Raw genomic sequence first — 17263 nt, 5'->3', positions numbered from 1 at the left:
ATTTTCTAGTTCTCTCACAGCTGCCCTACCCAGTCCTAGCCTTCTTCTGATTTCTTGACTATTCTCCATTTTGGTTAATGACCATGCCAAGGTATTGATAATCCTTGACAAGTTCAATGTCCTCATTATCAACTTTGAAATTACATAAATCTTCTGTTGCCATTACTTTAGTCTTTTGACGTTTAGCTGTAGTCCTGCTTTTGTGCTTCCCTCTTTAACTTTCATCAGCATTCATTTCAAATCATTACTGGTTTCTGCTAGTAGTATGGTATCGTCTGCATATCTTAAATAATTGCTATTTCTCACTCCAATTTTCACATCTCATTCACCTTGGTCCAATCCTGCTTTCCGTATGATATGTTCTGCATATGGATTAAACAAATACACCCCTATCTCATACCCTTTCTGATGGGGAACCAATCGGTTTCTGCATATTCTGTCCTTACAGTAGCCTCTTATCCAGAGTATAGATGTGCATCAGAACAATCAGATGCTGTGGCACCCCCATGTCTTTTAAAGCATTCCATAGTTTTTCATGATCTACACAATCAAAGGCTTTGCTGTAATCTATAAAGCACAGGGTGATTTCCTTCTGAAATTCCTTGGTCCGTTCCATTATCCAACATACATCTGCGATATGATCTCTGGTGCCTCTTCCCTTTCTAAATCCAGCTTGGACATCTGGCATTTCTAGCTCCATATATGGCAAGAGCCTTTGTTGTAGAATCTTGAACCTTACTTTACTTGCATGGGATAGGAAGGCAATAGTTCGATAATTACAGCATTCCCTGGGATCCCCTTTCTTTGGAATTGGGATGTATATTGAACGCTTCCAGTCTGTGGGCCATTGTTCTCTTTTCCATATTTCTTGACAAATTTTTGTCAAAATTTGGACAGATTCAGTCTCAGTAACTTGTAGCAATTCTACTGGTATGATTCCTGGTGATTTGATTCTTCCAAGTATTTTAGTTATCCATCACATGGTTCCTCCGTGAATGAATCTGTCATCCTTGCATCTCTTTTATATAATTCTTCAGTGTATTGCTTCCATCTTCCTTTTATTTTATCTTGGTTAGTCAGTGTGTTCCTCTGTTGACTATTCAACATCCCTGCTCTTGGTTTGAATTTCCCTTTGATTTCTTTAATCTTTTGGAATAGGGCTCTTGTTCTACCTTTTTATTATCCTCTTCTATTTCTGTACAATAATTATTGTAGCAGTTCTTTTTGTCCCTACGTACTAGTCACTGTATTATTGCATTTAGGGTTCTAACCGTGTCTCTCTCTCTCTCTCTCCTTTTGCTTTTGCTTTCCTTCTCTCTTTAACCATTTTAAGAGTTTCTTCAGTCATCCACTGAGGTCTTTCTCTCTTTTTAATTAGAGGTATTGTCTTTTTACATTCTTCCCTGATAATGTCTCTGACTTCACTCCATAGTTCTTCTGGTTCTCTATTAGCTAGGTTTAAAGCCTCAAATCTGTTCTTTATTTGATCCTTAAATTCTTCTGGGATGTCATTTAAATTGTATTTTGGCATTATGATTGCTTTGTTCTTCTTCTTTAGCTTTATGCTGGTTTTCGATATTGCCAGGTCATGATTTGTACTGGAGTCTGCTCCTGGTCTTGCTTTTGTAGAAAGTATGGAACTTCTCCATCTTCTGCTTCCAATTATATAATCAGTTTAATTCCTATATTGACCATTTGGTGATGTCCACATGTACAGTCAGTCATCTTTTCAGTGGCTCGAAAAATGTGTTTGCACATTATTGGCTTCACAGAATTCAATAAGTCTCTCTCCTGCTTCATTTCTGTCTCCTAAGCCCCATTTTCCCACAATTTCTAGTTCTTCTGTTCCCTACTTTTGCATTCAAGTCCCCCATGCTTACCAGAGCATCCTGTTTTGGTATGTGATCAATTTCTTCCTGTACTTCTGCATAAAATCTCTCCATTTCCTCTTCTGTGTATGACGTTGGAGCATAAACTTGGATGGTGGTTATGTTAAAAGATTTCCTGTTAAGTTTCATTGATGTACCTTCCTCAGACCTTGCGTTATAGCGCCTAATTGCTTTTGCTACATCACTTTTAGAGCAACCCCATTTCTTCTTAATTTATCATTTCCTGCATATCATTTCCTGGGAACATACAGAGTACCTTTCCCTTTCCAGTGAGCAAGTGCAACCTGCCATGCTCCACCCCCCCCCACAGTATTGAAAAGGGCTTATAAAACAGATGGTATAAGGCCCTTTATGTGTCTCTTTAGAAATTAAACACTTCCCATCTCCCTAGCAAGCATTCTAAACATCACGTATGGGTGTTAACATGCTTCCACAAAAATGTAAATTCTTTCATTGTAAGCAAGATTTGAAAATACATGTACAGTTGTCATGCATGTGAAAATCTGAATTTAAAGAGGGTTCTGTAATCTGAGATAGGCTACACTGTGCAACCTTAATTTCAACAGCTCTTCAGTACCAAGCAGACAGTAACAGTTTGCAAAAGAGGGCCGCTGATGTTTATTCATTCTGATACTTGTAACAGGACCAGAACCTTTTTACTCCCTGAAATTGTACATTTCTTAGCACCTTTTTAAATCCACGTATGTTCATGGCATCTCAGTTATAAAGCTTGAGACTTCTTTCCTTTTTACTTATAAGAAAACATTAAGGCTGTGTGGACTAATTCTCCTCACACTTGCCAAAACAGATTTCTAAGGTCTAGCAGAATTATCATGCCAATCCTGCATGCTAGCATATATGAATACTGCTAACAATTCACTTGATGTCCTGACAAAACATAAATTGGAGTAGCCAGATGTTACAGGTGTAAATTATGTCCTACAAAATTGTCCAACTTCTAAGAGGAGAATTAAGGCAAATTACAAGTCAAATCTCCTTTACAGCCCAGCAACTGTGGTTCAATGTAAAAAGAGCAATGGCAGATCTTATTTCTTCTTACAATTCAGGAAGTATGCCTTAGCACTGAGCAATACATGTCATATTCAAATGCAAGAGTATCATAAGTTTACCCCAGCATTTCAATGCTAGATCATTTTTTCATCTCAAAGGAACATATGTTTAAATGCCAAGAAAGTATGCATCATGCATTAAGAGGAATAATTTAGAAAACATTAGGGGTTGCACCCAATGCTAGTCCTAATCAAAGTAGACCCGCTGAAATTAATGAATGTGACTAACTTAGGGCCATTAACTTCAATGAGTCTACTGAGGCTGAGAGGCAGTGACTGGCCCAAGGTCACCCAGTGAGCTCCATGGCTGTGTGGGGATTCGAAGCCTGGTCTCCCAGGTCATAGTCCAACACTCTAACCACTATGTCAGACTGGCTCTCATCTCAGATGCTTTGCTGATAACTAATTCCATGAGAAGCAAATAGACAGATAGAAGCACAACATAAAATCACACAAGCCAACTCTGCACAGTTTAGAAGCACATCACAGACCAAGTACAACGTGCCAGCCACCTATACTTTGGCATCCACCGTGTTCCTTAAATTGCTACTAAAGACAGTTGTTTAGGGGTGAGCAGAGAGGTAGTGAACTTTACTGATGATTTTTCAGGGTAGTTAAAAAAAGGATGGGTGGAGAAGAGTTCCAAAATGATCTCTCCAAACTGAATGAATGGGAACTTAAATGCCAAATGCAATTCAATGTAAACAAGTGTAAAGTGATGGATAGTGGGGCAACCCCCCCCCCAATAAATTTCAAATATACGCTCATGGGGTCTGAATTGGCAGTGACTAACCAGGAACAAGACCTTGGGGTTGTTGTGGATAGCTCGCCGTGGAGAAGGCAAATTCTATGCCAGGGATAATTAAGGGACTGAAAGTAAGACTGCCAATATCATAATGCTACAGTGTGACCGCACTGGGAATACTGTGTATAGTTCTGGTCACCTCACCTCATAAATGATATTTGACTTAGAAAAGGGCAACAAAAACTATGAAGGGGATGGAACAACTCCCCTATGATGAAAGGTTACAACATTTGTGGCTTTTTAATTTAGACAAAAGGCAAGTATGGGGGGACATGATAGAGCTGTATAAAATTATGCATGGTATGGAGAAAGTGGACAGAGAGACGTTTTTCTGCCATTCTCACAATACTAGCCCTCATGGACATCCAATGAAGCTGAATGCTGGAAGATTCAGGACAGACAAAAGAAAGAACTTCTTCACACAGTGCATTTATTTCCACAAGAAGCAGCGATGGCCACTAACTTGGATGGCTTTAAGAGAGGATTTGACAAATACACGGCGGATAAAGCTATCAATGGCTACTAGCCATGATGGCTATGTCTCACCTCTAAATACAGATTGCTGGGAATCACAAGTGGGAAGAGTGCTTGCAGGCTTCCCATAGACATCTGATTGGCCCCTGTGAGTTCTGGACTAGATGGGCCTGATCCAGCAGACTATTCTTACATTACCTCTGATCTTAGCACCGTGATACTTAGTGCTGAAATCTCCGTAAAATGATGTGGGATGATTGACAGGTGGGTGGGGCTCACTGGAACAGTCCTGGCAAGCTAGATTAGGTTCACCACTGCTGGTGAGTGATCCTCTGGCTCATACAATACTCTTCACCTCTAGCACAACTGCAAGGAGACTGGAAGTTTCCTTACATTTTTGATTAACCCCAGTTTAACACTCCATCAGAACACTAGATTGTGGTTAATGTGAACTATCATTTGCTGAAGCCAGGCAGCTTCATAACAGATGGTCTGAAACTGGCTTGTTTGAAACCAGTGTTAAGATTAAACATGGTTTTCCAAGTTTGAAAACACAAATTGCAGTTAATCAAAAAAGAAGGATGAGGTTTCAAACTCTTTGTGGTGGCCATGTCAGAGGAAGGGAAAGCTTTCTTACAATACAGTAATACCTCAGTTAACAAAGCAGATGCATTTCTGGACATTACTTCTTTAACAGAAACTTTGGTACCAGAAGCAGGAAAAACATGGAAAGAATAGGGATAGGTTCCTACATCTGCTCATAGATGGCAGGGCAGCTTCAACAGGGGGTTTAAAGGATGCCTACCTGGCACCCACCCCCTCACCCTTCTCCTCTTCTGAATGGTATTGGATCCTTCCCTCTTCAGCCCTGGGAAAAAGCAATAGAGCTCCTTGATGCAAAGCAAACACACAGGCTTGTCAGTTACACCATAGCAAAGCAAAGGCACAGGCCTGAATGTTTATCCACAGCAAAGCAAAGACACAGGCTAGTCAAATTCACCTTAAAGCAAAGGCACAGCTCCAAAGTTTATCCACAGCAAAGCAAAGGTTAAAGTTTCACCTTTCATTAAAAGGAGCTTCCTTCCTGAAGGATTCCTTAAGTGAGGTATAACTGTATTTGATCGCAGCATCACATAGGTCCTAGAATCCCTTCTGGGTAACCCAAACATCCCAAGCTCACATGGTGCTCTGGCAGATTTTGAAGCAAACATTTCCAGCTTGGCTTCAGAGAGAGAACAGACTCCCTTTGATGGCTACCCTAAGGGAAACTGGAAATAATTTTCCAAGGTATCATTGTGAATTATGTTTTTCATCATTCCTCAACTGGTTAACATGGTTTAGCTATCATAAATAGGAGTCAAAACTAAGCCACTCCAATCATTTAACCTTCTTAGAGCTTTTTCTATTCAAGAACTACAAACTCTCACCATTCTTGAGTAAGCCACTTTCTAGTGCTGAATTTCAAAGCCAGGCTTCTTTTTTTGGAAAAAAATGCCAGCAGTATTTTTCATTGTATTGAAAACTGATGGCTAAACTCAGAATTTGGTCACTTTTAACACTACTCAGATAAGGGACTCTCCGTTTTTAGAACCCATGACCCTCTGGAATTCCAAAAGTTCTAACAAGCAAAAAAACCCATCACTGTGAGAACTGTAAGGAGCAATGGAACCATATTTTTTGTAATCACTATACTAATAGTATCTGATGCCTTCCTTATATGACTTTACTGCAACTTATGACCTTATCTCACATATGACTATTGCAAAAGAAAATAAGCAAAGTTATCAGGTAGAGTAGTGTTATTAGTGAGATATGATAACAATGTGCAACTCCTGACACATCCATTTGTTTCTACACAAAAATATTAACAGGTTTCCCTGGACAGAAAGACTGCTTTCCTTGCTAGATAGTCCAGCTTTATTTTCTACCTATAAAATCATTTTCCTTTTTATTATATTATCAAATTATTTTCTTTATAAAAAATAAAAAGGCGGGCTTTAAAAAAAATCATCACTGGCACAAAGAAAGTATAAATTCACAGATGTTGATAGTACTGCAGATAAATTTAATCATGCTTCATTAATTAATACATGCTGTTGTCTTTAGACCTAATAACTCATACATTGCAAATGATCCTGCACTTTCAGTATCCAAGATATAACAAATGTACTCTTTTCTCACAAATGTGTCATCCTCATGTCTTCCTTATCTTATTTTAACAAAATTAGTAAGCTTTATCACACTTAAAATATCCCAGATTTTCAATAACCACTGAACTATTAAAATCAATTTTCTAAAGGCTTCTTATTGAGGGTTAAGATCTATTACAGTGCAAGTGGGTGCCCACTTACACAATGGGGCTTCTCCTTCATCTGCATCCCATGCAGCCCCAAAGTGCAATCCCCAAAATATGCTCTGGAGGATTGGGGGACTCTCAAGTAGATTTTGGGGACACAAGGGGGTAAAGGGAGAGACAAAAAAACCAGAAATCCCATTGTGCAAGCAGGCAGACACCATGTCGACCAAGAAAGCCAAGTGGGCAGCTTATGCATGCAACCAGTTTTCTCAGGTTCTAATTAAATTAAAGTTGCAGCTTTTTGCAGATATAAGGACTCTTCTCGTATTAGTCTTTCTTCACAAATACAATTTACACTATAGGAAAAAGGCAAAACTGATCACGTTGGGTGCAACTGATCTTTTGCCATATATATATATCTGAGCTGAAAAACTATAATTTCTGTACTGTGAACACTTGCAACAGAAAATGTGTGTGATTGTCATGTACAACAGTGGTGGTGTCTGTGCAGAAAATTAATTGTACCTGACCACTGCCATGAATTCTCTCCTCACCATGAAAATGCTTTTGCATTACAGAACGCATTTTCATGAAACAGAATCAACGCTTCTTGTTCTTTCTCATTCCCAGTCCTGCAACACAGCAGAGCGAAGAACCTTCTACTTCTACACAAAAAGGTTCCATGAGCAGCTCCCTACTAGTTCTAATACACTAAAGAATTATATCAGAGATAGGCTGCTTTAGGCCACTGCAGCTTTTTTTTTTTTTGCACAGCTAACAGGGACTTCTTAAAATACTGAAGTCTCAGCATTCACATTTAACAAACCTTTTCACTCCACCATTATCAGATAAAAGTTTGAAAACCTGTTTGTAAAATTTCTGGATATAAGTTTCTATATAAGTTTAGTTGCCAATCATCGTGCGAAAAAACAACACTGATCAAGCATTAAATACACGCAAATGAAACAGCACAGCTCCAAAGGCTCAACATACTTTCAAGAAACCCAACTAGGAGTTTAGGAGGGAAAAAGTCACATTTTCACTCTATTAAAAACTAGTCATTAAAGCAGAACTCCTCTAGTACAAAGAGGAAATGACTAAAGCAGGAGAGGCCTAACATACTTCATTCACTAAATGCCAAGAAAAAGAAAAAAGAACTGAACAAGTCCTGGTAACTAAGTCAAGTTAGAAATTAATCAAGTTTAGACACCTAGAATCTTGCCTCAGAGGAAGGTGTACACTGATACAACCTTTTTTTAAACCTAAGAAACCTGCTACCTATTTACATCACTATTGTATAAGCTCCATATACAAAGAAGTCATTCAGGCACTAACCAGAAACTAGGAGGGAAATATGGGGTAAATTATTAAAATTCTACCAATTAGGATGATGAAATAGTTAACATTTATATTGTACATTTTTATCATAATCCAACAGAGATAAAATTCCTATAACCCACTGAAACCAGCAGGCTTCAGCGTACCCAGCTCAGTGATGGATTGCAACCTTAAAGTATATTGTGCAATGTGAACTACCACATAAGTGTAGTGAGTAAGACAGATGATACCCTTCCAACAAAGTACACTGGACTGTATGCTACTAGGAAGGTACCAGACTTCAGGAACTACTAAGGCATTATCGCATCGCAGAGGAGATGTTGGAAATTACAGAAAGAAAATCAAGCAGGTCCCAACAACAACTCCAGGATTCCCTTGGAGCCCACAGAAGCAGAAAAATGAGTGTCACAAAGCCTCTGACTCTTTGGGGGAGGGGTGGTGGGGAGAGAAAAGAAAAAACAGCCCGAGTCCCTATTAGTGGGTCTCAATTGCCCCACCTCGTCTATGCGGAGTGGAGACAGCATAACGTGTATGTGTGTGAGAGAGAGTCAGAAAGACACTCATCTACGCTTCCCACTCCACCAATAAAGAAAGACCCCGACAATAAAACGCACTAGCAAACTGGGCTACAAACGACAGGGCTGCCGCCTCCGAAGAAAAACTGCCAACCGACCCCTGGCGCCTGGAGGGAACCGTGGTTTAGCTCCCTTTCCCACCACGGAAGCCCAGCCTCGGCCGGACCTAACAGGGCACAGCGCAACCTCTTTGAGGCAGGAGGGCGACGGGTCGCCCCACATTCTCTCGCTCGAACCTCAAACTCGGCCTTGCCCCCCACAAAGCCTGCCTCAGCCCGCGATACCTGCGGCCCCCGCATCAGGCCCCGACCACTGAGCTGCGCATGCCGGAGCTGAGCCAGGATGTTGACCGGCCCTCTGCGAGCTCCCCGCCGCCCTGGCCCACCGAGCACAGGGCCCACGACTGCTAGCGGTGGCACCGCTCCAGCTCCTATCCCCGCCGCCGCCATAGCCGCTCCTGCATCCAGCCAAACAGGAAGCGCCCCTTCTCGCAGCTCTTTGAACGGAACGTCTCCCGGGCTGTGCCACAGCGCCACCAGCAGGCAAGGCCACGCGCTCTACGGCCAGCCGCCTCCTCATTGGTGGGAGAGAATGTACCCTTGGCTCCCCAGGGGCTGATGGGGAATGTAGTCTTCGGATGCATGCCGAGAGCGGCCCACTGAGAGAAAGGGGTGGGGGAGAAGCGCGGAGAGACGAAGCTGTCATCTCGTTCCACCGTAATCAAAGCCAGGACGAACGTTATTTTGTGCGATTTGTGTCATAGACACAAAGGCACATGAGGTTCCTTTTAAGCTAGAGTGTGGCAGTGGAGTGGGAAGGGGGCACATAACACTGCCTCCAGATTTCTTAAAAGTTTTGCCTGGCTCTAGAATTGGCCCCCATCAGGCCAAGTCACATTAGACTGCTTACAGCCATTTAAAGCTGACATGCTAATAACATTTGAATACACACCAAGGCTTTTGTGCCTATTGTAGTTTACACCACGACTGCAACTAGAGTTGCCAGGTCAGAAGCATCCCTAAACCTGAGATTTCAGGGACGGCCCCTAGTGATGTCAGGGGGAGGGCCCAAGTGATGTCACAGGGGTGGGCCCTAGTGATGTCACAGGGGTGGGCCCTAGTGATGTCATTAAGCATGATACATTAAGCATCAATCACAGTTGCTTGGAGCATACAATTTTAAAAAATTCTGATTGGAAATCAAGATTGAAATCTTAGCTAAAGATGGACCCTGGATTGGGAACATTTAATCTAGCCTACTTGCTTTCACCCGGAAAGGTTTAAGTGCCCCCAGGCCAGACCAGTCACTAAAAGGCCATTGTTGGAAGAAAGGAGTCTAGTGTTGTGGAGACAGGAGATGGGAGCATTCAGTAGTAAAGATGGATGCCCCTGAAGGCTGCAATTCTAAACACACTTACTAAGGGACTAAGCCCCATAGAACTCAACAGGATTTATTTCTGAGTAGATATAGTTTGGATTGTGCTGTCAGTAAAGCTTGACTAGGGATACTCTGCAAAGACATCCATATCCAAGCAGGGTTGGCAACCCCCTGCCTGGAATGCCCTGCCTTTATCTTTTAACATGGCTGCTCCAAACTTCTTTCAGATTTGACCCTTCACCTCAGAAAGAGGTCTGAGAAATGAGTAAGAGTAAGAAGATTCTCTACCCTTTCTGTCTCCCCTGGTGGCTGCTATAAACTCACTTTGACAGACAACCCAATTCCAGTAAGTAATAATTAACAGAGAAAACACACGTGGTTTGGTCTACCTTCACAGGCAGCAGCTTGGGAACAACAACTGCAGCCACACTTCCAAATATGCGAATTCTGTTTTTTCACTATTGGGCAAGAAACAAACTGCCATGCAACCAACAAGGTGCATCATCAATGGGTTTTGGGGGTTGAGCTGAGCGCATGGAACCACTGCTGTTGCTTTTATGGATGTAAGGGACTGAGGTTAAAGGTAAATAAAATGCAAAAACAAGACAGTGATGTTTTCCTAAATGCAATACCATACCAACCACAACAAGATTCCTATGAGTAAGGCAGACAACTCAACATCCCACAACCAGTCAGGATTCATAACCGAAAACCAAAACTAAAAAATCCCTGACAGCGAGGGTCACAGAAATCATCGTACAGCACAACCCGACCTGGGGGCTGCAGTTAATGCAGAATGCTGTGGCACAATTGCTGACATGAGTGAGATCCTATCAGCATATAATACCTTTGCTCTGAAATCTGCATTGGTTGCTGATTTGCTCCCAGGCCAAGTTCACGCTGTGCTTTCCATGTTATGGGTGTCACATAGTACTTGTTCTGCTCTTGTAAGAAATCAGTCCTGTAATGTGGCAGCACCTACGTTTTGGAACTCCTTGCCTATTGACATTAGACAGACGCCTTTTTTCAACAACTACTAAAATCATTTTTGTTTAGGCAAGTCTATCCAGGCATGTAGAAGCTACTGTGTTTTTATATGTTTTTAACTCATTGTTGGTTTTATTATTTTGAAGGTTTTTAAATACCTGTCTTTTAACTGTTTTTGCCAATAATTTTATTGTTTTAATTCTTTCTGGAAACTGCTTTGAGATTTTTTACAATAAAGTGGTATATAAATGTTGTAAATAAAATACATTAATAAATTTTGGAGTCACTGTGGCCCTTGAGTCTCTTCCCACTTTTAGTAACAAAGGAATCTGCCTTATACCGCTGAGGCCATTTGGTGCCATCTAGCTGAGTAATGATGACATGGACTAGCATTGGCTCTCCAGGATTCCAGGCAATAGTCTTTTCCAGAAATTGAATTTTGGACCTTTGCATGCAAAGCATATGCCCTACCACTGAGCTATAACCTTCCCCTGTTTAATTTTTTTTTACAGTTGTTCTTTTCAATTCACTAATGAATGCTCATCATAACTAGTGCAGATCCACACAATTCATTTAAAGCACATTCAACACATATTTGAAGCATAAGAATGACACCACAGAATCATGGGAACTGTAGTTTAAGGGTGGTGGGAACTATACCTGTGAGGGGGAAACTACACTTCCCAGGATTCTTTAGGGGAAGTCATGTGCTTTAAATAGAAGTTGGATGTGCTTTAAACATATTGTGTGGATCTAGTTATCAACTTTGCCTGCATGTAAATTGTTTTAATTATTTTTTTAAAATGTAAATGAGCTATAAAGTTTACTGGGTGACCATGGGCTACTCACCATCTCTCAGCTTAATCTGCCCCTCAGATTATCAGGATTATTTCATCTCAGGATGAAAACAACAGAGAGGAACCATGAACTCCACACGGAAGAAGGACACACTTAAAATGTAGGGGAAGTATTGTAAACCATAGTGTGAAATCAGATACTTATTGGGACATAGTATGAAGAAATATTTGTATAAGCATGACTATCAAATATGTTTATTATTTATACAACATGTAAATATATTTATAGTGCAATCCTACGTTTATTTATTCAGAAGCAAGTCCCAATGTATTCAGTGGGGCTCACTCAAACAGGGTCAGAATTGCAACCTCAAGTGATAAGCAATTTCATTCACGCAACCCAAAATTCAGAATCATGCTACTTTAAGCTGTTTTGCAACTGTTTATACTTGTTTTTATGGCTATTGGATTTTAAAGGGATTTATTTCTTATTGTGAGCTGCCTTGGTTTCCAGACTGCAACCCTATCTCACAGGGTTGTTGGAAAGATTCCCATACACACACACACACACACACACACACACTGGAGAAGTAAAAATACATACACCCCATATAATAGTTTATTGTCAAAACCAGTTGATCATTGCAGAACATTAAAAAAATAAAATCAGTATTAGTTTCCTACATGATAAAAACAGTGATACCTAAAGTAAGCCCTGCCTAATTGCTTTAAAAATAGGATTGGAGGGGGAGAGAAAGTTATACAACACAAACACAATTCTTTGCTATGTTCTCTCAAAAGTCCCCTCAATTTACAGCACAATCTTAAACATGTCTACTCAAAAGGAAGTCCTGTTGAATTCAATGGGGTTTACTCTGGGTATGTTTACTCTGGAAATGTAAGTAATCAATTAAAGCTTCCTATTGGGAAGTTTGCAAAACACTGCCCTCTTTAAAGTTTAAACCTGTCTGACTCCTACACACAAGAGAGAAAAAGACTGAAAACTTACTTATACAATCTGTGAGATGTCCAGAAAAGCAGGAAAAAGCACATTTTCTGAGCCTTGGGCCAGTCACTGCCTCTCAGCTTCAGAGAGGCAATGGTAACCCCTCCACTGAATACCGCTTACCATGAAAACCCAGTTCATAGGGTCACCATAAGTTGGAATCACCTTGAAGGCAGACAATTCAATTTGACTCTATCATGTTTTTGCTCTATAATTCCTTGTCAATCACAAACCTGACTTCTTATTGGCTAAAAACCTGAAAGGGCAGGGATTAGAGCAGAACTTAGAGCAGCTAAGAAGTTGTGGGGGGGGTGGCTGATGTTTTGGTGTATATTTCTGGAACCAGACCACCTACAAACTTTTTTAATGAAAGCTGAAAATCCGGAGATTAAGGTGAGTCACCCAGAGAGGACGCCCAAAAACCCGAGTCTCTGGCTGAAAAACAAAGATCTGTAACCCTGGTTGGAATTGCTTTTTAATATTTTTAAACGTTTTTTTTAAAAAAAATGTTTTTTAAAGCATTTAATAAATGTTTCTAAAGATGTTTTGTTTTAATATATTGGAAAGTTTGTTTTTATGATGTTTTAAAGTGTTTTTAGTGCTTTTGTTTGCTGCCCTGGGCTCCTACTGAGAGGGAGGGATATAAATCAAATAATAAATAATAAACTTCATTTACCCAACCCAAAATTCAGAATCATGCTACTTTAAACTGTTTTGCAACTGTTTATACTTGTTTTATGGTTACTGGATTTTAAAGGGATTTATTTCTTATTATGAGCTGCCTTGGTTTCCAATCACCAAGTTTACCTCACAGGGTTGTTGAAAACACACACACACACACACACACACACAGAGCAGATGTAAAATACATCCCTTATAACAGTTTAGTGTCAAACCAGTTGGTCATTGCAGAATATTTTTTTTAAAAAATCAGTATTAGTTTCCTACATAATAAAAACTGTGATACCTAAGTAAGCCCTGCCTAATTGCTTTAAAATAGGATTAGAGGGGGAGAGATTTACGACACAAACACAATTCTTTGCTGTGTTCACTCAGAAGTCCCATTAATTCACAGCACAATCCTAACCATGTTTACTCAAAAGTAAGTCCTATTGAATTCAATGGGGTTTACTCTAAGTACATGGGATTAGCATGGCTTTACTCCCAGAAAAGCAAGTATTGGATTAAAGCTTTCATATTGGGAAGGTGTTCAAAACACTGCCCTCTTCAACAGCTCAGGGTTTGACTCTTGCGCACAAGAGGAAAAAACCCTGAAACCTATATACTTACCCAATTTATGAGATTTTCAGATAAACAGGGAAAAAACCACAATTTTCTGATGTTACAATAACTGTAGGCACTGCCTGCAGGTCAACAAATCACAAGCCTGGCTTCACTTATTGGCTGCAATCCTGAAAGGGTGGGGTTAGTATTACAATCTGCTATAACAGATCTGTTAAACAGATTTAACAGTCATGGGTGCGGCTGCTGATGTTTTGGTGTATATCTTGGGAACCAGACTACCTAGAAACTTATTTTTTTTTAACTGAAGCTGAGAGTCTGGAAATTAAGATGAGTCACCCAGAGAGGATCCTCAAAAGCTGGAGTATGCAGCCAAAACCCAGGCACCTGGTAACCCTAACCCCAAGATCTCAGTCTGGTCAGTCATCACTAACTCAGACTTCATGAGCGTATGTGTGAAATTTGGATGATGATGATTTTGCCCCAGTGTGCATCACATTACACTTACTTACTTTTGAATTGTTTTTTCCCCATTTTACTGCCCATTCAGTTTGGAAATACCCTTTTGGAGCTCTTCCCCATCCCTTTTTGTTCTTGCCACCTTGAACAATTTGGTATCATTAGCAAACATGGCTCCTCACTGTTCTCATCCCTAACTGTAGATTATGAACAAGTTAAGCACAAGTCACAATACAGATCCCTTGGATACTTCACTTTCTATATCAGTGACTACTAGCCATGATAGCTATGGTCTGTCACCGTAGTTGGAGACAGTATGCTTCTGAGTATCAGTTGCTAGAAACCACAGGAGGGGAGAGTGCTCTTGCACTCCTGCTTGTGGGCTTCACGTGAGCATCTAGTTGGCCACTGTGTGAACAGGATGCTGGACTAGATGGGCCACTGGCCTGATCCAGCAGGCTCTTCTTGTGTTCTTATCCTTCCATTGGGAAAACTGTCAATTTATTCCTACTCTTTGTTTCCTGTTTCTTAACCAGTTATTGATCTACAAGAGGACTCTCTTCTTATTCCATGACTGCTAAGCATTGCTACATTGATGGTAAGGTACAAATAATAGGCCTAATAATTATTACATTTTCAGGGAAGGAATTATGATAGAAAAGGATTTATATGACACACAACAACACATTTCATAGAATCATAGAATAGTAGAGTTGGAAGGAGACTATAAGGCCATAAATTCCACCCCCCTGGTTAATGCAACTATCCATCTTAAAGCATACCCAACAGGTGGCTGTCCAGCTACCTGTGGTGGCTGTCCATCTGTGCTATGCAAGCTGCATATTGTGGTGTTATGTTGGTCACAAAGGCTGTTGCCTGTAAAACACATTGCAGGCAACATTTCATCATATTTTCTTAATGCTAACAAACTCAAGAGAATAAAGTTAAAAATATAAGATTTTTCTTTTCATTTGTTGTGTGTATGGGGGGGTGTATGTGTTTTTGTGACCAACATAACATGCTAAACCAAAGTAAGTTTTATTGTCCCTCATCTGATTTTGATCAAAACATAAAATTTATTTTCAGTTACCAAATGAGAAAGCAAAACTATCAATACGGTAAAGGATCATTAACCTTTTATCTATTTTCTTGGAGAGGTCTTTAATGGAATACTAGAAAAAAATTCTGAACAAACAAGCATGCCACATTTCTGGTTATCTTTTTACTCATGTATAAACTGCCATTTTGAAAAACTGTTACTAGACAATGAAACTTTGAAAAATAATCTTTACAATGATATGGAACATGTTAACTATCTTTAAAAATGAAAAATGGGTCTGTAGGTTGACATTTTCATGGAATTACCCTAAAGTGGCTTATATGGAGTTCTCTTTGGACGGTCCTCCTCTCTCTAGCTGCAACCTAACTAACCCTCAATTTTGATGCATGCTCTTAAATAGAACATCAGAATGATATATTGGTAGAAAGAAGTACACACAAGCCCCTCCTATGCAATTATAATGACCCACAATCACAAAATGGGAACTTTGTTCCTCCTTCCAGACACACTATCTGGTCAGAATCTAGTTTCCATGAGCAGAAGTCCTACGAATTGCCAACATGGAACTTTTACCAGTCTCATCTTTAACTGTTCCAGGATTTGTAACCCTTGACTAGCTCATTTATCACCATTTATTATTTATAAAAAGTACCACCTGTTATGTAAATGGGTACTAGAAAGAGACACAAGTCCCTGCCTGCAGGTCCACAAAAGGAAAGAGGAGTTGGAGAAAAAAAGTTTGCTAGCTGGAAGGGGGGGGAGAGGAGAATTAACATACATTATTAATTATTAATATGCATTATTAATTAATATATTATTATTAATTATTAACATTATATATAAAAACCAAGCCTAGGAGTAGGAAATCAATCTAGGGTAGGGAAAATAAAGTAAAATAGAACATCAAGCAGGAGATGCAAGAGAGAAAAAGCAAGTTTTGGATAATTTTCAAGTGATCTACATCATTCCTTGCATGTATATGAAGCAGCACTTCTTTCTACTTCAGTATCAGAAACAGACAATGCAGGCAAAGAACAGACTAAGATGAATTCTGCAAAATGAGATGGTGTTTCTAACTATGGTTTAATGTTATGTGTGAAGCAGACCAGACACTATGGTTTAATGTGAACAAGCAGCATGCTAGTTTTGCACACTGCTCAAAAATCCCCATTTCACTTCTTTTTTGTTCCTGATGTTGCCACGCTAGGGAACAAAAGCCAGCTTCATGGTTTGTTTCTCTCCAAATAAAGAAAATATGCCTTAATGACAAGCTATATTAAATGCCTTTAAATCCCCTCCTTTTATAATATGGAGGGCCTGCTTTCAACAAGTCCTACCAACTATGGAGTAAGATAGATTGGAATGTCTTTGCGAAAATAATTGCATATTAATCAGCAGCCACTGGTGTGTCCCACTTAGAAGGTTCCAAGATAATTATTACCCTTCTCTTTGATTTCCATGATAGGAATGATATCATCACCATTAACTGAACATTCATACACAGTGCTTAAATTTTCAAAGCGGTCAGCATACACGATCTCACCAATCTTTACAACAGCTCTATAAATTAGGGCTGTATGTTGTCTCCATTTTGCAGATAGCAGGTAAAGGCTAAGGGCCAAGTAGCAAACTCTTGGCTGGAGTGAAAACTGGGATAGGAACATAGGAATCTGCCTTATACTGAAACAGACCATTGGTCCATCTAGCTCAGTATTATTGTCTAGACTGACAGTGGCTTTCCTACTTGGAGATGCCAGGGATTGAAGTTGGAACATTCTGCATGCAAAGCAGATGCTCTACCACTGAGTTACAGCCTTTCCAAGACACAGCTAACACTTAGCTACTACAGTACCCCATATCTTCAGCACATCAGAGTTAAACGTCTCCC

General features: G+C 40.0%; 1 protein-coding gene across 2 annotated transcripts in view; it reads right to left on the bottom strand.

Annotated features, from left to right (window-relative positions):
* TRPC4AP (transient receptor potential cation channel subfamily C member 4 associated protein) overlaps window positions 1-8995 on the bottom strand; it is a 40874-nt gene extending 31879 nt beyond the window's left edge. The window contains exon 1 of one of the 2 annotated variants that reach the window (XM_061631684.1): window positions 8732-8995. In XM_061631684.1, the coding sequence (XP_061487668.1) occupies window positions 8732-8896 (165 nt within the window). In that variant the 5' untranslated portion in view covers window positions 8897-8995. The remainder of the gene's footprint in view (window positions 1-8731) is intronic. The other variant, XM_061631683.1, reaches the window with a different exon arrangement.
* Window positions 8996-17263: the final 8268 nt, after the last annotated feature.

This window comes from Rhineura floridana, chromosome 6 (genome assembly GCF_030035675.1).
Source record: "Rhineura floridana isolate rRhiFlo1 chromosome 6, rRhiFlo1.hap2, whole genome shotgun sequence".
NCBI lineage: Eukaryota > Metazoa > Chordata > Lepidosauria > Squamata > Rhineuridae > Rhineura > Rhineura floridana.
Note: the sequence above shows the minus strand (reverse complement) of the source record. Positions and strands in the feature narration are given on the sequence as shown.